General features: G+C 56.8%; 1 protein-coding gene across 3 annotated transcripts in view; it reads right to left on the bottom strand.

The window, feature by feature from the left end:
• Positions 1-2,352: 2,352 nt before the first annotated feature.
• The window catches only part of Pacsin1 (protein kinase C and casein kinase substrate in neurons 1), a 44,928-nt gene continuing 26,780 nt past the window's right edge, over positions 2,353-20,500 (bottom strand). For 2 of the 3 annotated variants that reach the window (XM_052744369.1, XM_052744371.1), the window contains exons 2-10: positions 10,902-11,018; positions 9,916-10,072; positions 8,346-8,581; positions 7,802-7,957; positions 7,529-7,704; positions 6,296-6,416; positions 6,072-6,199; positions 5,327-5,514; positions 2,353-5,004 (exon numbers count right to left, since the gene is read on the bottom strand). In XM_052744369.1, coding sequence (XP_052600329.1) covers positions 4,895-5,004; positions 5,327-5,514; positions 6,072-6,199; positions 6,296-6,416; positions 7,529-7,704; positions 7,802-7,957; positions 8,346-8,581; positions 9,916-10,072; positions 10,902-10,955 — 1,326 coding nt within the window. In that variant the 5' untranslated portion in view covers positions 10,956-11,018 and the 3' untranslated portion in view covers positions 2,353-4,894. Of the gene's footprint in view, positions 5,005-5,326; positions 5,515-6,071; positions 6,200-6,295; positions 6,417-7,528; positions 7,705-7,801; positions 7,958-8,345; positions 8,582-9,915; positions 10,073-10,901; positions 11,019-19,824; positions 20,020-20,500 lie in introns of those variants that run through there. The other variant, XM_052744370.1, reaches the window with a different exon arrangement.

Raw genomic sequence — 20,500 nt, 5'->3', positions numbered from 1 at the left:
TGTGTGTGTGTGTGTGATCTACCCAGGCCTCTGCCTTGCTAGGCCCCAGCTGTCTCCCATCCCCAGGGAAGAGGCAGACTGGGACCCTGGCCAGAGGCAGGCTCAGTGCTCTGTTAAACTGGTTTTGTCTCCAGCCAGCCCATCCTGCCCCTCAGGAGTCCCTGAAAATCACACTGGATGTCCCAGCTGTGCCTGGGCCAGGCTCAAAGCTTAGGCAGGCCTGAGGGTTTCTCAAATGGGCTGGGGTATCGGATAGTTGTAGGGCTGGGGGTTTCTCAAATGGGCAGAGGTATTGGGGAGCAGGAACAGCTCCACCTAGGGGAGGTATGGGAGATCAGAGGAGCAGCTTCCATCAAGGAGCATGCAGGCAGCTGCATCCACCCAGTGACACCTCGTGAGCTGGCAGCAAACCATGGATTCTCCTTCCTCTGTTGGTGCGTCCCAATTAGAACCTCACCTGGGCAAGACGTTTCCTATCCCCCTTTTTTTTTTTTTTTTTTTTTTTTTGGTTTTTTCGAGACAGGGTTTCCCTGTGTAGCTTTGCGCCTTTCCTGGAACTCGCTTTGGAGACCAGGATGGCCTCGAACTCACAGAGATCCGCCTGCCTCTGCCTCCCAAGTGCTGGGATTAAAGGCGTGTGCCACCACCGCCCGGCCCCTATCCCCTTTTTAGAAGCCTCATTTCAAGGCTCCCCCAAACAAACTGTAACAGCCTGTGTGGCTAAGCGGCCACCACTTTGACTCTAAGATTCCTGGGTTGGGCATGGAGGCCTGAGCCTGTAATGCTAGCATTTGGAAACAGGAGGCAAGAGTTCAAGGTCACCCTCAGCTATACAGCCAGTTAGAGGCCAGCTAAATGAGACTGTTTTTTATCATTTTATTTTAGATTTACTTATGCATATGGGTGTCTTGCCTGCACATATGTCTGTACACCACATTCATGCAGTGCCTTCGGAGGTCAGAAGAGGGTGTAGGATCCCCAGGACTGGAATTACAGAAGGTTGTAAACTGCCATGTGGGTGCTGGGGATTGAATCTGGATCCTCTGCTAGAACAGTCAGTGCTCTTAAACACTGAGCAAACTCCTCAGCCCTAGTGAGACTCTAGTTTCAGCAAAGGAAAGAAAAGAAAGGAATGAATAAAGGGGAGGGGTGTGGAGGAAGGGAAGAAGAGGAGGGAGAAGGGAAAAGGGGGGAGGGGGGAGGAAGGCAGGCCGGTGAGATGGCGCAGCCTGTAAAGGGTCCTGCCAGGAAACCGGAGGTTGTCCACTGCCCTCCACAGGAAGCACATGTGCGCTCAAAGCATGCTCTTGGTTGCTGGGTCTCTGGAACATTCACACACATTCAATAAAAATGTAAACAAACTGTTTAAAGGAATGAAGGAGGAGAATGAAAGGAATACGCAACAAGAGTCCTGTCGGGGAAGAGCAGAGCTTCAGCTACGGATGGGTTTAGGAGATCGAGGCAGATGATGGCCATGCCAGCCTCACCTCCTCTCACCGTGTGCACCCTGGGAGGGGGAGGGCTGTGTGCACCCTGGGGGGGGAGTGCTGTGTGCACCCTGGGGGGGGGAGTGCTGTGTGCACCCTGGGGGGGGAGTGCTGTGTGCACCCTGGGGTGGGTGCTGTGTGCACCCTGGGGTGGGTTGCTGGTGCAGGGGTTATGTTTGTGTGAGGCCCTATCAGACTGCCAGGGTCAGAAGAGCCTCTGATACCCCCACAGACTGGGAGAGCTGAGGCAGGGGAAAGGGGGCGTGGGTCTCAGAAAAGACCCAGCTGGGGTGCAAGTGGGCATCAGAGTTCCAGGATGGGCCTGGGAGGGCGTGGCAAGCTGAGCTCCGAATCCTGCCAGGGCAGATGCTCCCAGGAGGCCTCCTACAAAATGTGTTCACAGCGGGGCAAGCAGCAGAGGAGCAAGAGGACCTTGTCACCCCATGGGGGGGCCTCAGCAATGGCTTCTTAGAACTCCCCTGTTAAAACTCAGAACTATTTGAAGATCCAGTTCACCCTTGAACCACGAATTTGGCTGTTTATTTATCAGTGGTGGTACCTGGTATGGAAACAACCTCACATGTTAGACAAGAACCAACGGGCCACACCTCTGCCTTGGAGCCTCAAGTCTGGGACTTTAAATGCCCAGGTCCACCGGTCAGTGCTGCCACTTTGTACCTGAGGCCAGAGCCTTAGCAACCTCCTTTGGATAAGACGTGGGCCCTCAACTGCCCAGCTTGGTCAGCACTTAGCCTTGCACAGGGCCACCCCACCCAGGACAGACAGCTTCATCACAGAGATCCTTCCAAGGACCCACACAAACCCCCAGAACTAAAAATGCACACGATTCAGATGACAAGTCCAGCCAGGTTGACAGAATTCTGGTTTTATCCACAGCCATACAGTCACAACTGAGATATAGATATATATATATATATATTTGTATTTATAGACCTTTCAATTACACAATCATGTACAAAACAGGTGCATTGCTGAGGCCACAGCACTCTCGGAGTTTCACAAGTGTCTGGAACTAATGGAGTCAGGAAGCCTAGGGCGGCAGACGCAGTGGCGGCGGGCGGGTGGCAGGGCAGCCTTGGCTCCTCCCCGGAACCAGGCTACAGGGTCGTGGTTTAACAGGGGACGAAACATGTCACTGACCGAGCCCTGCAGGGTCTCGTGCAGCATCAACGGGGCCCTTGGGGAGTCCAGGAGGGGTGTGGACATGGCGAGGGGTATGGTCCAGCCCAAGGTTGAGTGCCCTGACACCAGTGACGGACAGGTGGGGCTTGGCTCAGGGCTCAGGGCTCTAGGGACTTCCAGGGGGGAGACCCTTCAGCACCGTGGTGCTGAGGCGCTTGAGGACCAAGTCTGGTCCCAAATGGGGTCACTGAAGGTGATTCTTCATAAGGGATAGATTTTCCAGTCCCTGCCCAGGAGTGGGCAGCTAGTGTACTGGGGGAGGGGCAGGCCTGGGGTCTAGACAGGACCGCAGCTCCTCCCCAGGTGCTGGGAAGCCGCTGGTGCAGAGGGGGAGCCCAGGCCCCAAGGTGCAGGCATGGCGGCTTCTTGCCTTTCTGGGGTGTGAGTGATGGTAAGGGGTGAAGGACTCCTGCCAGCTGGGGAGGCAGGAGGAACTATGGAAAAAGGAGGGCTTTGAATCCTGCTTCAGGTCCTGAGGGGTCCAGGACCCAACCTAGGCTGCAGCTGAAGCCCCTAGGGCAAACAGTGATAAGGAAGGGGGGTGCTGGCAGCCCTGTCCATAGGGTGCCATGCTCATGGCCCTGAGGGAGGACTGCCCAACATAGGCCCCTGCCACAGCCCTACTCATGAGAAGGGGGATCAGAGCCCCAGTGCTTGGGTCCATGACCTAACAGTGTCAGAAGAAGTAGCAGGGAGCTAAAGAGTCCTAGAGAACACAGGGTCACATACTCTTTCCCTGGAGGCCCAAAAGGCCACCTGATTTGGGGGCAGAGGGTGTCTGTGGCCCAGAGGCCTAGCAGACACCAGCTATGAGCATGGAACTTCTCAGGTCCTTGTTCCCAAAGATCCGGATAAACAGCCTCTGACCATTCTCCCCTGGGGTTTTTTCCAACCTGTCTGCTTCCCACTTGCCCACCCAAGGAGAGCTGCTATCCCCTTTCCACCCACAAGGGCCCTGTGTCCCCTCCCACCCCCAGAGTCCTTTAATGGAGACCCAGGCTTAGAGAAAGGGGAGTGGGGGGCTGCCAGCATTCAGGGGGTAATGTTGGAAAACCAAAAGAGACAAGGAAAATACGGTGACCATCCAGAGTTTCTTTCTCATGCCAGCCTGAGCTGCTGGCTTCCCCTTACAGTGCCAAGCTGGGTGCCCCCCGAGGCTGTGTGTCTCCCCAGGTGAGAAGGGACCTGGATGCCCCCCTGAGCCCATGTGTCTCCTAGGTCGACCAGGTAACAGAAGCCGAAAAGGAGGCTGAGAGCCTTGCAGACTGGCTTCACGAAGGCAGATGCTGACACAGTGAGGGAGGGAGCATTTCTGGATGGCCATGAAGGAAGGGGGATGGGTGGCCAATGCCTCTTCCCCAGGGAATGGGAGAAGGCTGCTACTGTTGCTGGCTTTGCCCTGGGCTTGGGTGAGGGGCGCTTTGCCCAGTACCAAGGCCTTAGGAGAGGGTCAGGGCCTCTGTGAGCTGCTGAGTGGCTCTGAGGATCAGCCCTCCTCCGGCCACAGGCCCAGACAGGGTTTTCAATCCTCAAAACGGGCCCAGCATTGGGAGGGTTGGCACGGCCTGGACGGAGGATCTGCTCTTCCCTTCCCTCTCCCGTGTGCCAGGGACACCATCACTTCCTCTGGCTCACCTGCCTTCACGTCTGGGGAAGCCCAGAGGGCCCTGGAACCTCCACAGAGAAGGGTGACCAAAAGGTCGGGGCTGGGAGAAGAGCACCCCCAGGGCAGAGTGGAAGACTAAAGATCGGGAGGCCTCCTTCCTGGGGTGTGGAGGAGGCTTTTAAGAGGAGGATCGTGGCAGACAGGGACAGGGAGGGACGAGGTGAGGAAGCCAGGCTCGGGGTGACGAGGGTAGCTGCTGGCAGCCTGGGGTGGGGCGGGAAAGTGAGGCAGGGTAGAAGGATCCAGAAGATATCCCTCAGGGCTCAGGAGACTCTTTGGTGGACTCTGTGGAGCAGATGTGACAGTGGGCTAAAGTCCCAAGACCCTTGCCCACCCTGGGGCCATCGTCCTAAGCCCCACCACCCTGGCCTCCAGGTAGGCTGCAAACTCTGTCTCTTTGTATTTCTTCTTTTGTTCTGTTTTGACTTTTAAAAAAATAAAAGCTTGATCGGAAAATATGTCTGGAACTCTATGGTGAGGGGAGGGGAGGGCGGGAGGCGATGGACAAGGAGTGAGGGGACTTGGGTGGGCAGGGTAGCTATATGGCCTCAACGTAGTTGGCAGGGTAGAGGCCCAGCTGCCCGCTGTCCAGCCGCCCGCGGCACCAGCCCTGCTCATCCTCTTCTCCTAGTTTGGTGAGTTCGTCTCCTGGGGAGGGGAAACACGGGGTCACCTGGTTAAGATGGACGGTCCCTCAGCACAAAGGCACACCTTTCTGTCCCACTGATTTACCTGGACTCGCATTCGGGGCTACAGCCCACTCAACTCCAGGTGCTGCCCCGACCCGCTTCAGCCAGCACCGAACCGGGTCTCGGCCCCACCCTCCACGCACGGGCCTCTGCCCTGGCCCCTTACCTGCCTATCCTTGAAATCCCGGTCTCCAAGCCCGAGCTTTGCACTACCCAATCCAAGCCCAGTCTTCTCCGCTAGCCCCGCCCCTCGGCCCCGCCCCTCGGCCCCGCCCCCGTACCGGCCTTGAAGCTGAGCTCATCTTGCTCCTGGCCGTCGTAGTCATAGAGTGCCCGCACACGTACTCCCTTGGCATCATCCTCGAAGGGGTTGGCGCCGCCGTTGGCCTCGTTCCCCCCGAAGGGAGTCCCACTCTCATCATCTGACCACTCGGTGGCGTACGGTTGGCCTCGGTCATAGCTGCTAACACTGAGGTGCACATGGAGGACCTCCGTCAGCGGCTCCACCCCACCCCTGTCAATACCCTCTCCTAACCAGAGCCTGGGTCCAAATTCTACCCAGGCTGGGGCAGAGCCGGCGTCTCTCTGACAACTTGAACACTGCGCATCAGTATTTCAGCTCCAGAGGGAGGAAGGGCTGCAGAGGACCCCGGAGACTGACCCTGTGAAAGGGGCACTATCCCTAAATGGGTACCAGCTAGGATGTGGAGCAGAGAACCTTCCCTGGTTCTGAGGTGTGACCTTGGGCATGTTGCCTAGTCTCTCTGGACTCGACTTTCCCTATCCTTAAAATGCACACATTTTTATACATTTCCAGGCTGGCCGGAGGCTTGAGTCCATTAATGCAGGAGAGTGCCCAACACACTGTGTGAGTCCCAGCGGGAGTCTTGAAGGGTCACCCACCTGGTTTTCAGAGGACACATAGCAGCTATGGTCTGGGGCCATGTCTTGTCTTCTTGGATAAAATGTATCTGTCCCAGTATGTCGGTCTCTCTCCTACCCAGGAACTCCATGGGAGGTACTCACCTGCCACGGTCCCCAGCCTGGGATGTGGACTCCACAGCCCCAGTGGCATTGCTGAGTGTGGCCCCCTCTGCCTTCTTAGGCTGTTTCTCCTTCTTGGCAGTGGTGTGGGGGAGGTCTGGGTTCCACTCCTGGGGGCGGAGAGAAGTCAGGCAGAGGGATCTGAAGCGGCAGTCCCCTCCTAACCTGCTAAAAGGATTCCCCTTTGCCACCCTGTGCATCCTCACCTCGAACTGAGGCCAGTTCATGGGCATCCCGGGGCCACTGGTACTGCGGAACCACCTGAGGTCCTCCTGGGCATCGGCTCCCCGGATGGCCTGCTCCAGTTCTCGGTAGACATGGGTATAGCTACGCAGGAGGAGGGGGGCATAGGCTTTCTTCTCATCCCATCCAGAGGCCAGGATGCTGGGCACATCCCCAGCCAGGAGGCAGAAGACTCCCCCCACCCCCGCCCTTCTTTTTAACATTGTATTTATTTATTTTATGTGTGTGGGTGTTTTGCCTGCAGGAATGTGTCTGCACATGTGAGTCCCCGGTGTTGAGAGGCCAGAAGAGAGCACTAGATTCCCCGGAACTGGAGTCCAGGGTGTTTGCAGCTATCAGGCAGGTAACCTCAGTGCTGAACTGCTGAGCGATGTCTCCAGACCTTTAGCTTGTTGTTTTCCTTTTATTTTAGTTGTTTGAGACAGGCTTTCTCTGTGTAGCCCCAGCTCTCCTGGAACTCACTCTGTAGCTCAGGCTAGCCTCAAATTCACAGAGATCCGCCTGCCTTTGCCTCCTTAGTGCTGGGATTAAAGACATGCATCACTACTGCCCAGCTTTTTAAGTTTTTTTTATTTTAGATTTATTTTTTTCTGCAACTTTTGTTTTGAGACGGAGTCTCTCTATGTAGCCTTGGCTAGTTTTGAACTCACACAGATCTGCTTGCCACTGTTTCCCAAGAGCTGGGATTAAAGGCATTCAGCAAGATTTTTTTTTAAGATTTATTTTTATCTTGGAGGTCAATGGTAAGCCACCAGATGTGGGTCCAAGGAATCCAACTCTGGTCCTTTGTAAAAATGGCAAGTGCATCAGTTGAACCACCCACCTCTCCAACCCAAGATCTATTTAGTCTTTAATTTTATTTTATATGTGTGCCTGTGCATGTGACTGCAAGTGTCTCCAGAAGCCAGAAGAGGGTGACAGAACCCTTGACACTGGAATTACAGACAGTTGTGAGCTACCTGGTGTGGGTTCTGTGAACAGAGCTCAGGTCCTTCCCTCCAGCCCGACCAGCTCCTGCACTCTCAGCCCAGTGTCCTCACCACGGCCATGCACCACCACCCAAGCTTGTGTTTCCAGGGTAACTAGTGAGCACTGGCTCACCCCCTGCAGCAGCTCCCTGCAAGTCTTCCCTCTCCCCCTGTCCCCAGGCCTGAGGTGCCCGCACTCCAGTTACTCAGCGGGCCATGCCCGGGTACCTGCTGTTCTCCGCTAGGTTGAGGTGCCGTTTGATATCCAGCAAGACTTCCTTAAGGAAGACCAGCCGCTTCTCCTCAAACTGCTGGCACTGCTCGAACACCTGCTCCATGCCCTCCATGTACTGCGGCGTGGTTTTGCCCACATCTTCCAGCACCTTCTCATACTTCTCCTGAGTCTGTGGGTACCAGGGTGGAGGGAGGGGTGAGGCCTCACCAGGCCTGCAGCTCCCAGCTACCACTCTCACTGCTCCCGCCCCATCTCCCCACAGGTACCTTCTGCACGTCCTGCCTACACTTGTCCACCTTGTCCAGAAGTTTCTTCTGCTGCTCGGGGGTGACCGACTGCTCCGTCTTACTATTCATCTCCCGAGTCATGGCCAGCTTCTCCTCTTTGCAAGCCAGATGATAGGCTTTCTTGGCCGCCTCCAGCTGTGGGGAGAGAGGGCCAGGGTGGGTAGACACGTGGTCATCCATCACCAACACCTGCCTGCCTACTCCACCTCCCTCCCCCGACCCCCCCCCCCCTGCGGAGCTGCCCTTGTAAGAGACAAGCTGCTGCTGCTGGCTCTGACTCTCAGGCTTCTCCATGTCCTCATCTAGGGCTGCTGCCCCACATGACACTGCTCACGGCCTCTGCAGACATGCCAGTCACGGGATCTGTGGAGCCAGCTGGCTGTGTGCTGGGGAAAGCACATCAGGTACCAGACCCTGTGTGCACAGTTCTTTCCGCGCCCTGTGGGGACCCTCCCTATCCACAGATGCGCTCCTGGGACACGCCACCCCTGAGCTGGCCACCTGCCCCCTCTGTCTGAGGCACCTCCTTCATCTTCTTGGCCCAGGGCTTCTGGGCCTTTCGGAAGCCGTCCTCTGCCTCCTTGGTCTCCTTGAAGCCGCCCATGATCTGCTTGTGGTAGGCATCCTTCTGCCAGTTCTTGACTTTCTCCAGGTCCTCGTTCAGCAGGCTGTTCTTCACCTCCTGATGCAGCTCACTCACCTTGTCTGCCTCCGTCATCATGGCGCCCCAGGCCCGCTCCAGGCTGCCATACTGCGGACCTGGGGAAGATGTCAGGGAGTTACAGGGACCCCAATACACAAGGCCTACAGTCCTCTCCGCATCTCCGATGCCTCCCCTCTCTTCCAACAGCAACAGAAGCACCTTCCTTCACTGTCCCCAAACTTCTAGCAGGCCCTTTTTTTTTCTTTCAGTTTTTGGCTTTTTGAGACAGGGCTTCTCTGTGTAACAGCCCTGTCCTGGAACTCACTCTGTAGACTGGGCTGGCCTTGAACTCACAGAGATCCACCTGCCTCTGCCTCCCCAGTGCTGGGATCAAAGGCGTGCGCCGCCACCACCGCCCGGCTGGGTGATGGTGGTATGAGCAGCTGCTGTTCTCAGACATGTGGAGAGTCTGGGAGTGGGGGTGAGGGTGATGGTTCTAATTTCCCTCACAGCGTTCAGAAAAACGTGCAGATTAGTGGAGGAAAAGCCTGTCTGACAGACCGCAAGTGTAAGACCAGCTCGGGTTGCACAGCAAAACCAAGACGAAGAAAAGGAAGCAGCAGCAGCCTCTGCAGATATGGTGGTGCACAATTCAGACCCAGCGCCCGGGAGGCGGAGGCAGGCGGCTCCCTCTGCCAGCCTGGTCTACAGAGTGATCCTAGGGGCCAGGGCTTCAGAGTAAGATTCTGTCTCGAAGAAACAAGAGAAGTGTGGGGGAGAGGGGAGCAGGGAGAGAAAAGCGGGGGAGAGGGAGGGGGTAGGCAGGGTCGTCTACACCTGTAATCTTCGATTTAGAGACAGGGAGGCAGAAAGATCAGAATTTCAGGGTCATTCTTAGCCACATAGAGAGTTGGAGGCCAGCCTGGGCTACATAAGATTCTGTCTCAAAATTAAACAGAAAGCTACAGTGAAATGTTAATGTTGCCGGGCGGTGGTGGCGCACACCTTTAATCCCAGCACTTGGGAGGCAGAGGCAGGTGGATCTTTGTGAGTTTGAGGCCAGCCTGGTCTACAGAGCGAGATCCAGGACAGGCACCAAAGCTACACAGAGAAACCCTGTCTCAAAAAATCAAAAAAAAAAAGAAAAGAAAAGAAAAGAAAAAGAAATGTTAATGTTAGCTGGTGAAGCTGGCTGGGGGGTACCCAGGGTTTCTCTGCACTATAAATGTGACTTCTCTGGAAGTTTCTTTCAAAATAAATAAGTGATAAGTGTGTGTGTGTGTGTGTGTGTGTGTGTTCGTTCGCTCTAGAGTTGTACAAAGCAGGAGAATGAAGGGGCCTGCTTTGGTCCAGGACACCCAGGACACCCAGGGGAAAAGCCCTGTGGCTGGGATGCTGGTGCACCCGGGGCCCGCCCGGGGGACCCGTCAGAGCCCGGGGGGTGGGGCACCTTTCTCGATGAGCTGGCGCCAGCGCTTGGCCCAGTCGGTGAGCTGCTGCGCGTAGGCTTTCTCGATCTTGGCGCGCTCCTGCACGCAGCTCATGAGGTCGTTGCAGAGGCGGTGGCCGTCGTCAATGCGCTTCACCGTCCGCTTGTAGTTCCCCACCTGGCGGCGGAGCAGCAAGTGACCGGCAGCCCCTGCGATCCTGGCCCTGGCCTGCAGGGGGCGGTCGCCTCCGCCTCGTCCCGCCCTCCACGCGGCGGAGTCCCAGAGCTCCACGTCAGACCCCGCGGTCTCCACCTACCCTCCTCCTCCTCCTCCAAAACCTCCTCACTGCCGCAAAAAGCATACGGAGTTTTATATAATTTGGACTTGGGCTAGAATGAATTATTCATTTTTCTCTTGTGAGCTAAATCAATTATATTTATACGAGTCATATAAGCTTGAGCGGAGTTACTGTTTCTTGACACAATATTATGTTTTGTGGACATCTCATTAAGCAGTTATTAATCTAGGCTTGCCAGTTTCCTTTTTAGTTTCCAAAGCCAAAAGCAGTATTTTTTTTTTTTCTTCAGGTCACAAATACTCTCAGAAGCTCCTGAAAATGCTAACTTGTAGTCTCGCCTCTATGGGGTTGTGCGGTCCCTGGGCTCACCCAACTCTCTGGTTCAAAAGTCCATCCCCTGCCCACCACACAGAGGGTACAGCAGGAACAGCTAGGTAGGCTCTGAGAAATGTGAAATATAGCAGATGTTGGTGTGAAGGGCCAAGAATCGTCCAGTCTGGAAGGACCTGATCTCCGAGTGTGAAATGTTACAGGCTCGTTCTGGAGCAGCTTCCGGAAGCCGCTTCCGGACATTGATCCTACCCCACCCTCAAGACCTCGGCTGCCTGTTTGACACTGGGGATTCTGGACAGGCTCAAGGAGTTGGGGTGCAAGGCTGAGGTCATGGGTTGAGTCAGGGGACAGGCAGGAGCCTAGACCTCCACTCACCTCCCAGAAGCTATCCGTGACCTCCTCCGAGGCCTCATCGTAGGAGCCAGACATGGTGCAGCCGGAGGGAGCCGGGCAGGTGTGAATCTGCACTCAGCAGGCTTGGCTGCTCACAAGCTGCAGGGGCAGAGGAGAGATCCACAGAGATGAGGGACATGGTCCATGTCCTGTTCCAGGCCTGTGTCCCTGACTCACACGAGAAGGAAGGTTCCCAGTGATGAGCCTCAAGCTGGGGTGGAGGCTTCCTGGAAGGGTACCATCCTGAGGACAACCCCAAGATCCAATCTGTGGTTCCTAGCGCCCATCCCCACCCGGGCTCTTCCCACCTCCCGCGATTCTGCTGAGCGCCTCTCCTCAGAAGCCATCTTCCTAAGGAAGCGCCCCCCCACCCCCAGGTTACACACGCCTTCTCCACATATCAGTGAGTTCCAGTTGGTGTCCTAGCTGGAGCCCCACTCTCCTCGGCACCCCCACCCGACCCAGGTGGATCCTGACACTAGATCCAAAAGATGCTCCTGGATTCCCCTGACCCCAACACAGAACCTCTGGGCTTGTTCCCAAGAGTCCCAGCTTCTGCCATGCAGCTCCCTGGGAGCTGACAGGAGGGACACCTTTCTCCCACTTATACCCTGAGCTAAGGGTTCCCCCAATTTTTCCAGTTGGGCTCTGTCCGTCTTCTTTTGGCTGTCCCAGCCCTGCCTCAACAGCCCCATTAGCAGCTTACAAATCTCCCCCCACATGGCTGAGCATGTGGCTCTCTGGCCCTGGGGTCACACTGTGATCTATACAACATCCCTGGCGCTGAGTCTGCCCTGGATCTGTCATCAGGCATCACAGTTGTCCAATCTAGGCCACGCTCTGCCCCAGGGGCCGGGGGGGGGGCACACCCCTCCCCTACCGGGCCTCACTGTCGCCCAGTTGAAAATGGCTCAATAATCAGGCAACAGCCTTCAAAGAGGCAGCCGTGGCTCCTGGGGCACTTCCTTGTTTGTGATGCAGCTGTGGGATTGGACCCTGACCAGTGAGGTCTCTGGGTGAAGGCGGGCTGGCTCTGCAAGCTTCAGCTCCACCCTGGAGAGGGCAGGTAAACCCCATCAACCACTGTCCCTCAGATTCAGGGCAAGTGGCACCAACACATGAGGCTCCTGGGTCAAGGATGCCCCTCCCCCAGCCTCGGTCTCTCTGGTTCAGGGCCTGGCGACCTATTCCTGTAAGGACCCAGAATGGCCTTCTGTGCCACTGAAGATCAGAATTGCCACAAGCCTCTCGGCCACAATGGTAGGGGAGCCGAGTGACACAGAGCGGAGGGACCCGTTCCTCACGGTCTCACAGGATGGAATTCTCCCCCATAACACTACCTCTAGGAATTCACCTCCAGGGTGCAAGCCAAGCACGCACAAGCTTGTTCAATGCAACAGTGGGGGTCCACACCAAAGGCTGGGGTGACCTAGATCCACGTACCCAGGACACTGGCTAAGTAAGTTACAGTTCAGAGCTGCAGCCTGCACCCCATCCCAGACCACACCACCAAAGTGACATGCACACCACGCAGAGCAGTCTGGCTGGGAAAGCATATATATATGTATATATATATACATGGGACTATTTTGGGAAGACCACGAAGCAAAACTGGAGCAGTGGTCAGCTTCGAGGAAGCATGTGACTGGGAACGGAGTGGGACGGGTTTCCCACACCGGGTCCACCCCAGCTTTTCATACTGCTGCTTGTGAATAAACTGGATTTCTTTTAAATAATGTGCATGATTTAAAAAATCTTTTCAGCGGAAGCATTTTCTTCATTTATAGCTGCTGTGGGAGGGCCCAGCCCACGGTGGGCAGTGCCAACCTGGGCAGGTGGTCCTGGGCCAGTGGGAAAGCAGCCTGAGCAAGCCAGAAGCAGCATTCCTCCGAGTTTCCTGCCTGAGTTCCTGCCCGACTTCCTTGGACGATCAACTGTGATTGGGGTGTGTGAGTCAAACAACCCTTTCCTCCCTGAGCTTCTTTTGGTCATGGTGTTCATTACATCAGTAGAAAGTCAACGAGGACCTGTGGGTTTTGGTGATCGGGAGGCAGGTCCTCAGGTCTGCATGTGACGCTTACCCACTGGGACATCTCCCTAGCCCATGAATTTATTTCAAAACAAAACAAAAATGGTGTGTGTGTGTGTGTGTGTGTGTGAGAGAGAGAGAGAGAGAGAGACAGAGAGAGACAGAGAGAGACAGAGAGAGAGAGAGACAGAGAGAGAGAGAGACAGAGAGAGAGAGACAGAGAGAGAGAGAGAGAGAGAGAGAGAGAGAGAGAGAGAGAGAGAGAGAGAGAGAGAGAGAGAGAGAGAGAGGATGTTTAAGAGCATTGGCTGCTCTTCCAGAGGACCTGACTTCAATTCCCAACACCCACATGGTGGTTTACAGCCAGCTAACTCCAGCCCAGGGATCCAATGCCCTCTTCTGGCCTCCATGGGGCACTGTATGCAGTGTGGTACACAGATGTACATACAGGCAAAACACCCCTACACACAAAGTAAAAGAAATTTAAAAAAACAGTTGGTGTGGTGGTACAAACCTTTAATTCCAGCACTCAGGAAGCAGAGGCAGGAGGATCTCTCTGAGTTTGAGGTCAGTTTGGTCCACATAGTGAGACCCTGTCTCAATAACAACAACCAAAAACAATTCACCCTGCAGCCCAGGAGAGGAAAGAATCAATGGCCCGGGAGCTTGGCTGAGGATGTCCTCCCAGCACACAGCAGGGACAGTGTGGCTATGACCTGGAGTGTCAGGCTAAGAGGGCACAGGCCGCAGGCAGCACGGCTGGCAGAACTCTCCTGGGCGCTCAGATGAGGTAGCAGGTGGCATGAGGAAGGTCCAGTGCCAACTAGCCCCGTGACTCTGGGCAGTGGCCCCTCTGGGCCCTGCTGGGAATGACTTGACTTCAGAATTAGATGAGCGACTGGAGAGTCATTAGGAATGTTTGCTGCCCTTCCAGGGGACCTGAGTTCAGCTCCCAGCACCCATGTCAGGTGGCTGATAACCACCTGTAACTCCAGGCACCAGACCCACACACAAATATACACAATACGCACGATTAAAAATAAAAAGTCTTAATTAAAAAAAAAAAAAAAAGAATGAGGTGAGTTAGCAACCCAGTCCACAGCAGACTCTAGGCCCTCTGCATTCCAGCCTCTCCGGGTGGTACCCACATGGGATTGTGCTTAGAAGGGAGGCAGGCAGGGTAAGACGATAGAAGAAGAATGTCAGATGAGCCCCCAGACACACACACACACACACACACACACACACACACACACACACACACACACACAGGCAGGAGGAGGATCCCCCCTACAAAATACCACGCTCTTCTTAATGACAGGGCTGTTTCTGTCAGGGGTCAGGAAGTGGGTGTGACCGGCATCTGGCACTTCCTGGGACACGCCCCGCAGACGCCTAAGCTGAGCAAAAGGCCACCACACCCAGTTTCCCTGTGGCCTTTCCTCACCAATATCAACACGTGGCAATCACCAAGCCACATAGAGACTAAACCCCACAGGCTCAGGGACGTCACTGTGAGGAGTCTGTTCCAGGGGCATGGGAAAAGCATGACAGGGTTCTGGGAACAGTCATTCCAAGGTGACCAGCGGCCCAGCAGCCAGCACTGCTTCAGGCCATGGGGGTCATGAGGACAGCCAGTAAACACCAGGGCTGCTGGTCCTGTGCTGGGTACCTACTGAGCAGCAGCCGGGGGATTGGGGGTGGAATAAGGACCAAGCAGGTGGGAGACTCTGGGGTCAGATGTCCACTTGGCTGGACTGAAGGGACACACACAGCTGGCCCAGCATGCTGTCTGTGCAGAGTTGAGGGGGCTCTGGCCACCAGTGTGCACAGGCACCTAAAGCCAGCGGTGGGGCAGAGGCGAGCAGAGGAAAGGGAGGCTGCTGGCTGCTCTCCTGCCCAGCAACATGGAACCCCTGCTTCCCCAGCCCCCTGATGCAGGGGCTGAGATATGCACCAGCAGCTCCCCACTTTCCTCTCTCTCACAAACCCCCTTCTCCCCCATCTCCTTTCGGCTGCTGGTCTGTGTCTCTTGGGAACCCTAACTAACAGCCCCTGACGGGAAAGGGTGCCTAGGATTGGGAGCCCAGGGTCCTGATCTGAGTCCATTTTCTTTTACGTCACTTACTATTGTTGTTGTTGACAGGTCTTAAGTAGCCCAGGCTGCCTCAAATTCACTACATAGCGGATGACGATCTTGAATTTCTGATCCGCCTGCCTCCACCTCCCCAGTGCTAGGATCACTGGGCTACCACACCCCGTTGATAGTTAGCAGGACTTCGGCATGCTGGCCAGCGTGCTCAGCTGAGCGGCAGCCCCAGCCACTGTTGTGAAAGTGGTGTTGACATCGGTCTTGGCTGTCACCAGCTCGTAGCTACTGAGTGTCCACTATTTTGCTAGCTATGGTCTTCATGCTTTACACATACTTCACCCACACTTAAAGATGGAGAAACTGAGGCCTGAGGCAGATGAGATGGAACATCCAGGGCCACTGAGGTGGTGAATGGTGGAACTGGGCCCAACCCCGGCTCCGGATACAGTCCCCACCACTATTCTGGTCCCTTCTGAGCCCCGTCTCCCCAGGGGGTGAGGAGGAAGCCAGACACAGGGATGAGGCCAGAGGGCGCAGGCTGTGTGTGTGTGTGTGTGTGTGTGCGCGCGTGCGCGCGCGTGTCTCGCTCAGAGAGGTGATGCAGCAGGCCAAGGTCACACAGCAGGGCAGAAGACTCTAGGCTGGCTGGGTCCTCCTCTGTCCCTGCTCCCTGGGGTCCAGCCTAGCACTGCAGTGTCCCTTCAGACCTCCTGGTCAGCCAGAGCTGCCTCAGGTTCCGCACATGCCCAGTGGCTCCCAGCATTCTCCTCCTCCCCTTAGAGTGGGAGGGCAGACAAGCCTCTGCGGGGACCAGAATGCAGTAAGAAGACATGGGCTCAGAGGTGAGGTGCTGTGTCCCCCTGCCCCACCCCCTGCCCCTCTTCTAGTCCACGAGCCTCCTCTGGCCACGCTCCCTCAAGTCACTCACACCAAACTCTCCTCACCCACCCTCTCCTCACCCCCTCCTGCAGTGCGCGGTCAGGTCACCACCCCAGCTTGGCAGTGCACTGTCCACGGGCCATACAGGACTGAATGAAGACTGGGCTCAAATCAGAGCTCTGCCACTTCTCAGCTGTGGGAACTTGGCGGGTTACTTCAACTACCCGTGCCTCAGTTTCCTCAGTTGAGAAGCTGAGGGGGTGCATACCACCTATCCTGGGGCAGATGGAGAATGCAGTGGGTCACCAACACAGTGGGCAGAGGCAGGCCTTGCTCCATGGCCAACACCACCGAGGGGGCTAACACCTGGAACGTCTTCTGAACTGCTGGGTTTATCTAGGACCCCCAGGTCCTGGTGGGAAAGCAGGCCCAGAACTGGCTTCCTCTTCTCTCTGGGCCTAGAAATCAGCCCTGGGCTGGTGCAGGGGCACACACCTGTTATCCCAGCACTCACTGTGCAGGCAGGAGAATCAGGAACTTCCCTATATAGCTAATTTAAACCAGCCTGACCCGCATGAGACCTCGTCTCCAATAAAACAAACGAATGCATCTGACCCCATTTCATCTGCCTGGAGGTCCCCAGGGGACTTCTTTTAGAGATGACAGATCCACAGACATTGGCCCCCAAAGGAAACAGGAGGCACCAGGGAGACCCAGGGCCCAGTGGGCATTGACTGAGCAGCCGGAAGCTTAGTGGACTCCGCCAGCAGAAAGGGTTAGAGGGTAGGTCCCCAGAGGTCATTCTCCGACCTGTTCTTACCCCTACCCTAGCTGCCGCGCGCGAGCTGAGCACCGTCTCTCCCCTCTCTGGGACATCACCCCCAAACACAGCCCCGTGCTCAGCCTACTCCCAGCCTGGTGAAGGAGCTAACATGTCCAGCCCCACAGATCCACAGAGCTTCCCTGGGTAAGCTGTTGCTGGATGGGAGGGCACAAGATGGCCCCGACGCCTTAGGGTACACACATTCCTGTTAGACGTGACAGTATGGAAAGGCCAGGCCCCAGGTGCCTAGAACTGTACAGGAGGAGTGAGGCTCAGCCTTCACCCCAGGCCTTAGCTCCAAGCATGCGGGGCGCAGGGACCCAAGGGATTTTAGCTTCCCCTTTTCATCTTAGGTTCCTGGGGTCTCTACCTTCCCAACCTCGTCTCAAGGCAAAGTGTGGGGAGCCTTAAGTGAGTACCGAAAGGTGGGGAACAGCCGTCTGCCTCTGCTCTGAATTCATCCCCTTAACCAGTGATCAAAAGCCAGTGCCCTCTCTAGGCACCAGTCTGTCCAGTCTGTGTGTCCTGAGCCCACGCATCCACGGCCACCTTGAGCAGAGGCAGAGCCACTGGCTATGTGGGTGTGGGTAACGCTCCTGGTAGGGACATGATGGGTTTTTCCCACAGGATGGAACCCAGGCGACAGAAAGGAGGGAGCATTGGCTGTCTTTGGTGGCAAGATGGAGCGTGGTGGGGGCAGCTTGCACATTCCAGCCCCTTGGGGGGAGTCACATCGCCATCACAGCCTGGGCCCTTGGACCACTGCCCAGGTAAGGACACTGCCCTCCCACATGGGGACCAAATCCCAGAGATCTGCTAAAGCGCAGAAGCTCGCCAGCCCCTGAGGCAGGGACTCTGGCTCTCAGGACAGAGGTAAGCTGCAGTGGAGAACTGAGTCTGTGGGGAACTGAGTCTGCAGGAATGACATCCTAAAGGGGTTGGACGGGTAAATGACAAAGTGGGCTGTATGTTGACGAGTACTGTGGAGAAAGGAGGCCTGAAAAGGGGCAGGGAACCATGGTGGGGGGGCCAGGAACAATGCTATACAAAGCAGGATGGTCACAGAAGGCCATTCTGAGGTGACATTTGAATAAAGACCCAAGGGAGGTAAGGAAGAGAGCTCTGAGGAGATCCAGCCAGAGGGCCCAGCCAGTGCAAAGGCCCTGAGGTAGAATCAACGGCATTTATGGGTTATGTGGTTGCAGCAGACTGAGTACAGGGAGGGAAGGGAGGGGTCCGGGAGGCATGGAGGGGCCAGGTGGAGGATGCAGATGACTTGGGTCTTCCAGGTCAGGAGACCTGAAGTTTCCTCCCAGTGACAGTAGGAGCCACTACAAGGACTGAGGAGAGGTGGGGTGTGGTCTTGCTTTTATTTCTAAGGTCCCCTACAGTGGGACAAGGAGAACAGAGCCTCTTAGCTCACGGCTGGGGGGGCAGGACATTTGGAGAGGGGTCACAGGTAGGGGAGAGAAGGTGGGTGTGGAAATACTGTGACTGGAACCAGGAAGAGTTCCAGTGGTTGGGATATTGCTGAGAGGAGTGGAGGGGTGACTCTGGAATTGGGGGCTGGGTAGCTGACATACACATGGACTGGGTGGAGCCCAGGCCTCTCTCAGCTCGGGCTTTTCAGTGCCAGGGCCTCCCTTGGGCTCTCTGTTGTGTGGGAGAAGCTCCTCCGGAAAGTGGGGTCTCAGCCTGGTGTCCAAGCAGGTGGTTTGGCTGCAGATAACTGGGGATGAGCAATATATCCTGGGGGACTCTTCCTGAGTCTAGTGGCAATGGAGTACATAGCAAACATCATGCAAAAACTGAACCCTGTCAAGAACCGGGGGGTGGGGGGGGCGGCACAGACAGGGCAGGAAGCGGGGAGTGGAGGTCAGACTATGGGCAGGTGCTGGCTAAAAGACCCTGTCTTCCAAATAAGCCCTGCTGGGGGACCAAGGTGGCAGCTGACAGCCCCGAGGCCAATCAGTCTTGGCTGCAGAGGGTAGGACATGCATACACCCCAGCTCAAGGCTTCCCTGAGGGAGGAGGGGGGAGATCTGCACCCCCTGACCCCGTTCTTGCCAGCCCATTTGTGCTCTCCTACCTCCCAGGCCCCTGCCTTCAAGGCGTGAATCTGTACCCACACTCCCAGACTGTGTACTTGACATTTGCAGAAATCAGCACCCCCATAACCTACAGCAGACTCCCACCATGCAGCCGGGCCTCTCCGAGTGCCCAGGGGAAGGAGGGGGGCCCACACTTCGTGCAGGACCAAGCAAAGAACTCGTCAAACAGCCAGGGGGTGCTGGGCACAGAGGTAGGGCCCTAGCCCACTCTCGGGGGTAGGGTTTCCTGGCTCTCCCTGCTCAGCTCCTCCTCAGTGCTCCACTCTGCTCCCTCCTCCTCCGGACAACAGCGGCAGCTTCTCCGCAGTCTCCCTGCTCCCCTAGTAGCAGTGAGCAGGTCCCCGGGAGCACCACTGCAGAGGGACAGCGGGAGTGGGGCGGGGGGGGGGGGGGGGGGAAGGCGAGTGGGGGGGGGCGGACGGCCACAAGCACACCCTCCCCTGGCTGGCTGGGGTTGGGTCGAGAGCCCTTTGAGAGTTGCGGGGTCATCCCATCGGATGCGGAGGGGGAGGGACTGAGCTGCCCTGACTCGGAGCCCAATGGGCAAGACCACCCAGGAGTCATCCCAGAGGTTCTGGTGTCAGACGGAGGTTTGTGACAAATGGCCAGAGATCAGCAGCTCCCCGAGAGTGGGGGTGGGAGACAAGCGCACTTCTCTCCACGCCTGGCCCCTCCCTGTCTGGCATCAACCTGGGGGAGCACAGCACCGTGGTCAGCCGCCCCGAGCCCACTGAGCCCACTGCCTCCGGGGAGTGGGACAGCTCTACAGAGTCACACCTGTGGTGCAGACAGGGAAGGCGGTACAGAGGAGAGACACGACGACAGACAGCAGACAGCCCCAATGCGGTGCAGACAGCAGGTCCCTGGCCCCCGAAGCCCCTCGGACCTGCATTTGCTACCAGGTGAGACCAGCCAGCAGGGCGCTGGGTCCCCACTCTCCACACAGACTTCTCCAGATCCCCATCGCCTACCTGAGCCTGGCTGGGCACCAAGCTGGGGACAGGTGGGCTCTGACTGCCCCGGCTGGGCCACGCCAGGGCCGGAGGAGCTGGTTGGTCACCTGCTCCGTGGTAGCAGTGGGGCGGGGGCCTGGCGCCGGGCTCGGGACTCCGTCCTCGGGGTCCCCTCCGGCGCGCTCTGGCTCGGGAGGCGACAGCGCCCGAACTGCAGGAGCCAGCTCCCTGCCCCCACGCGCCGGCCTCCCCCTTCCCGACCCGCCTCCTTCCCCAGCCACCCACCGCCCGCTGCTCGTTTCTATGGCAACCGGGTAATGCTGCGCACAGATGTCCTCCCTGGGTGGACGGCAGGGGACGCCCTCTTTCTGCACCACGCCGCGGTGACCCGGGAAGACTCCCGCATCTCGCATCTCGCCTTTTCGCTGCCAGCACCCTCGGTCGCACACCACCCCCTTGGCTGCCAGCCTCCCTGCAGGGCACGAGGTGCTCCTGCTCCAGCCTTCACACCTCATCTCATGCTGAGCTGCTCACCGAGACATTTCAGTAAACTTGATCACCCAGGCTTAGTGACCAGACCCCCTTCCCCTCAGGTCCTGCTAGGTCGACGAAAATACCCACACACAACCCAGTGCTCTAAGAGTTCATACCCATTATGCAGATTCATGTATTTATGTTCAAGACGATGCATAGA

The sequence above is a fragment of the Peromyscus californicus genome, unplaced genomic scaffold, assembly GCF_007827085.1.
Source record: "Peromyscus californicus insignis strain IS unplaced genomic scaffold, ASM782708v3 Scaffold_19__1_contigs__length_69161282, whole genome shotgun sequence".
Lineage (NCBI taxonomy): Eukaryota > Metazoa > Chordata > Mammalia > Rodentia > Cricetidae > Peromyscus > Peromyscus californicus.
Note: the sequence above shows the minus strand (reverse complement) of the source record. Positions and strands in the feature narration are given on the sequence as shown.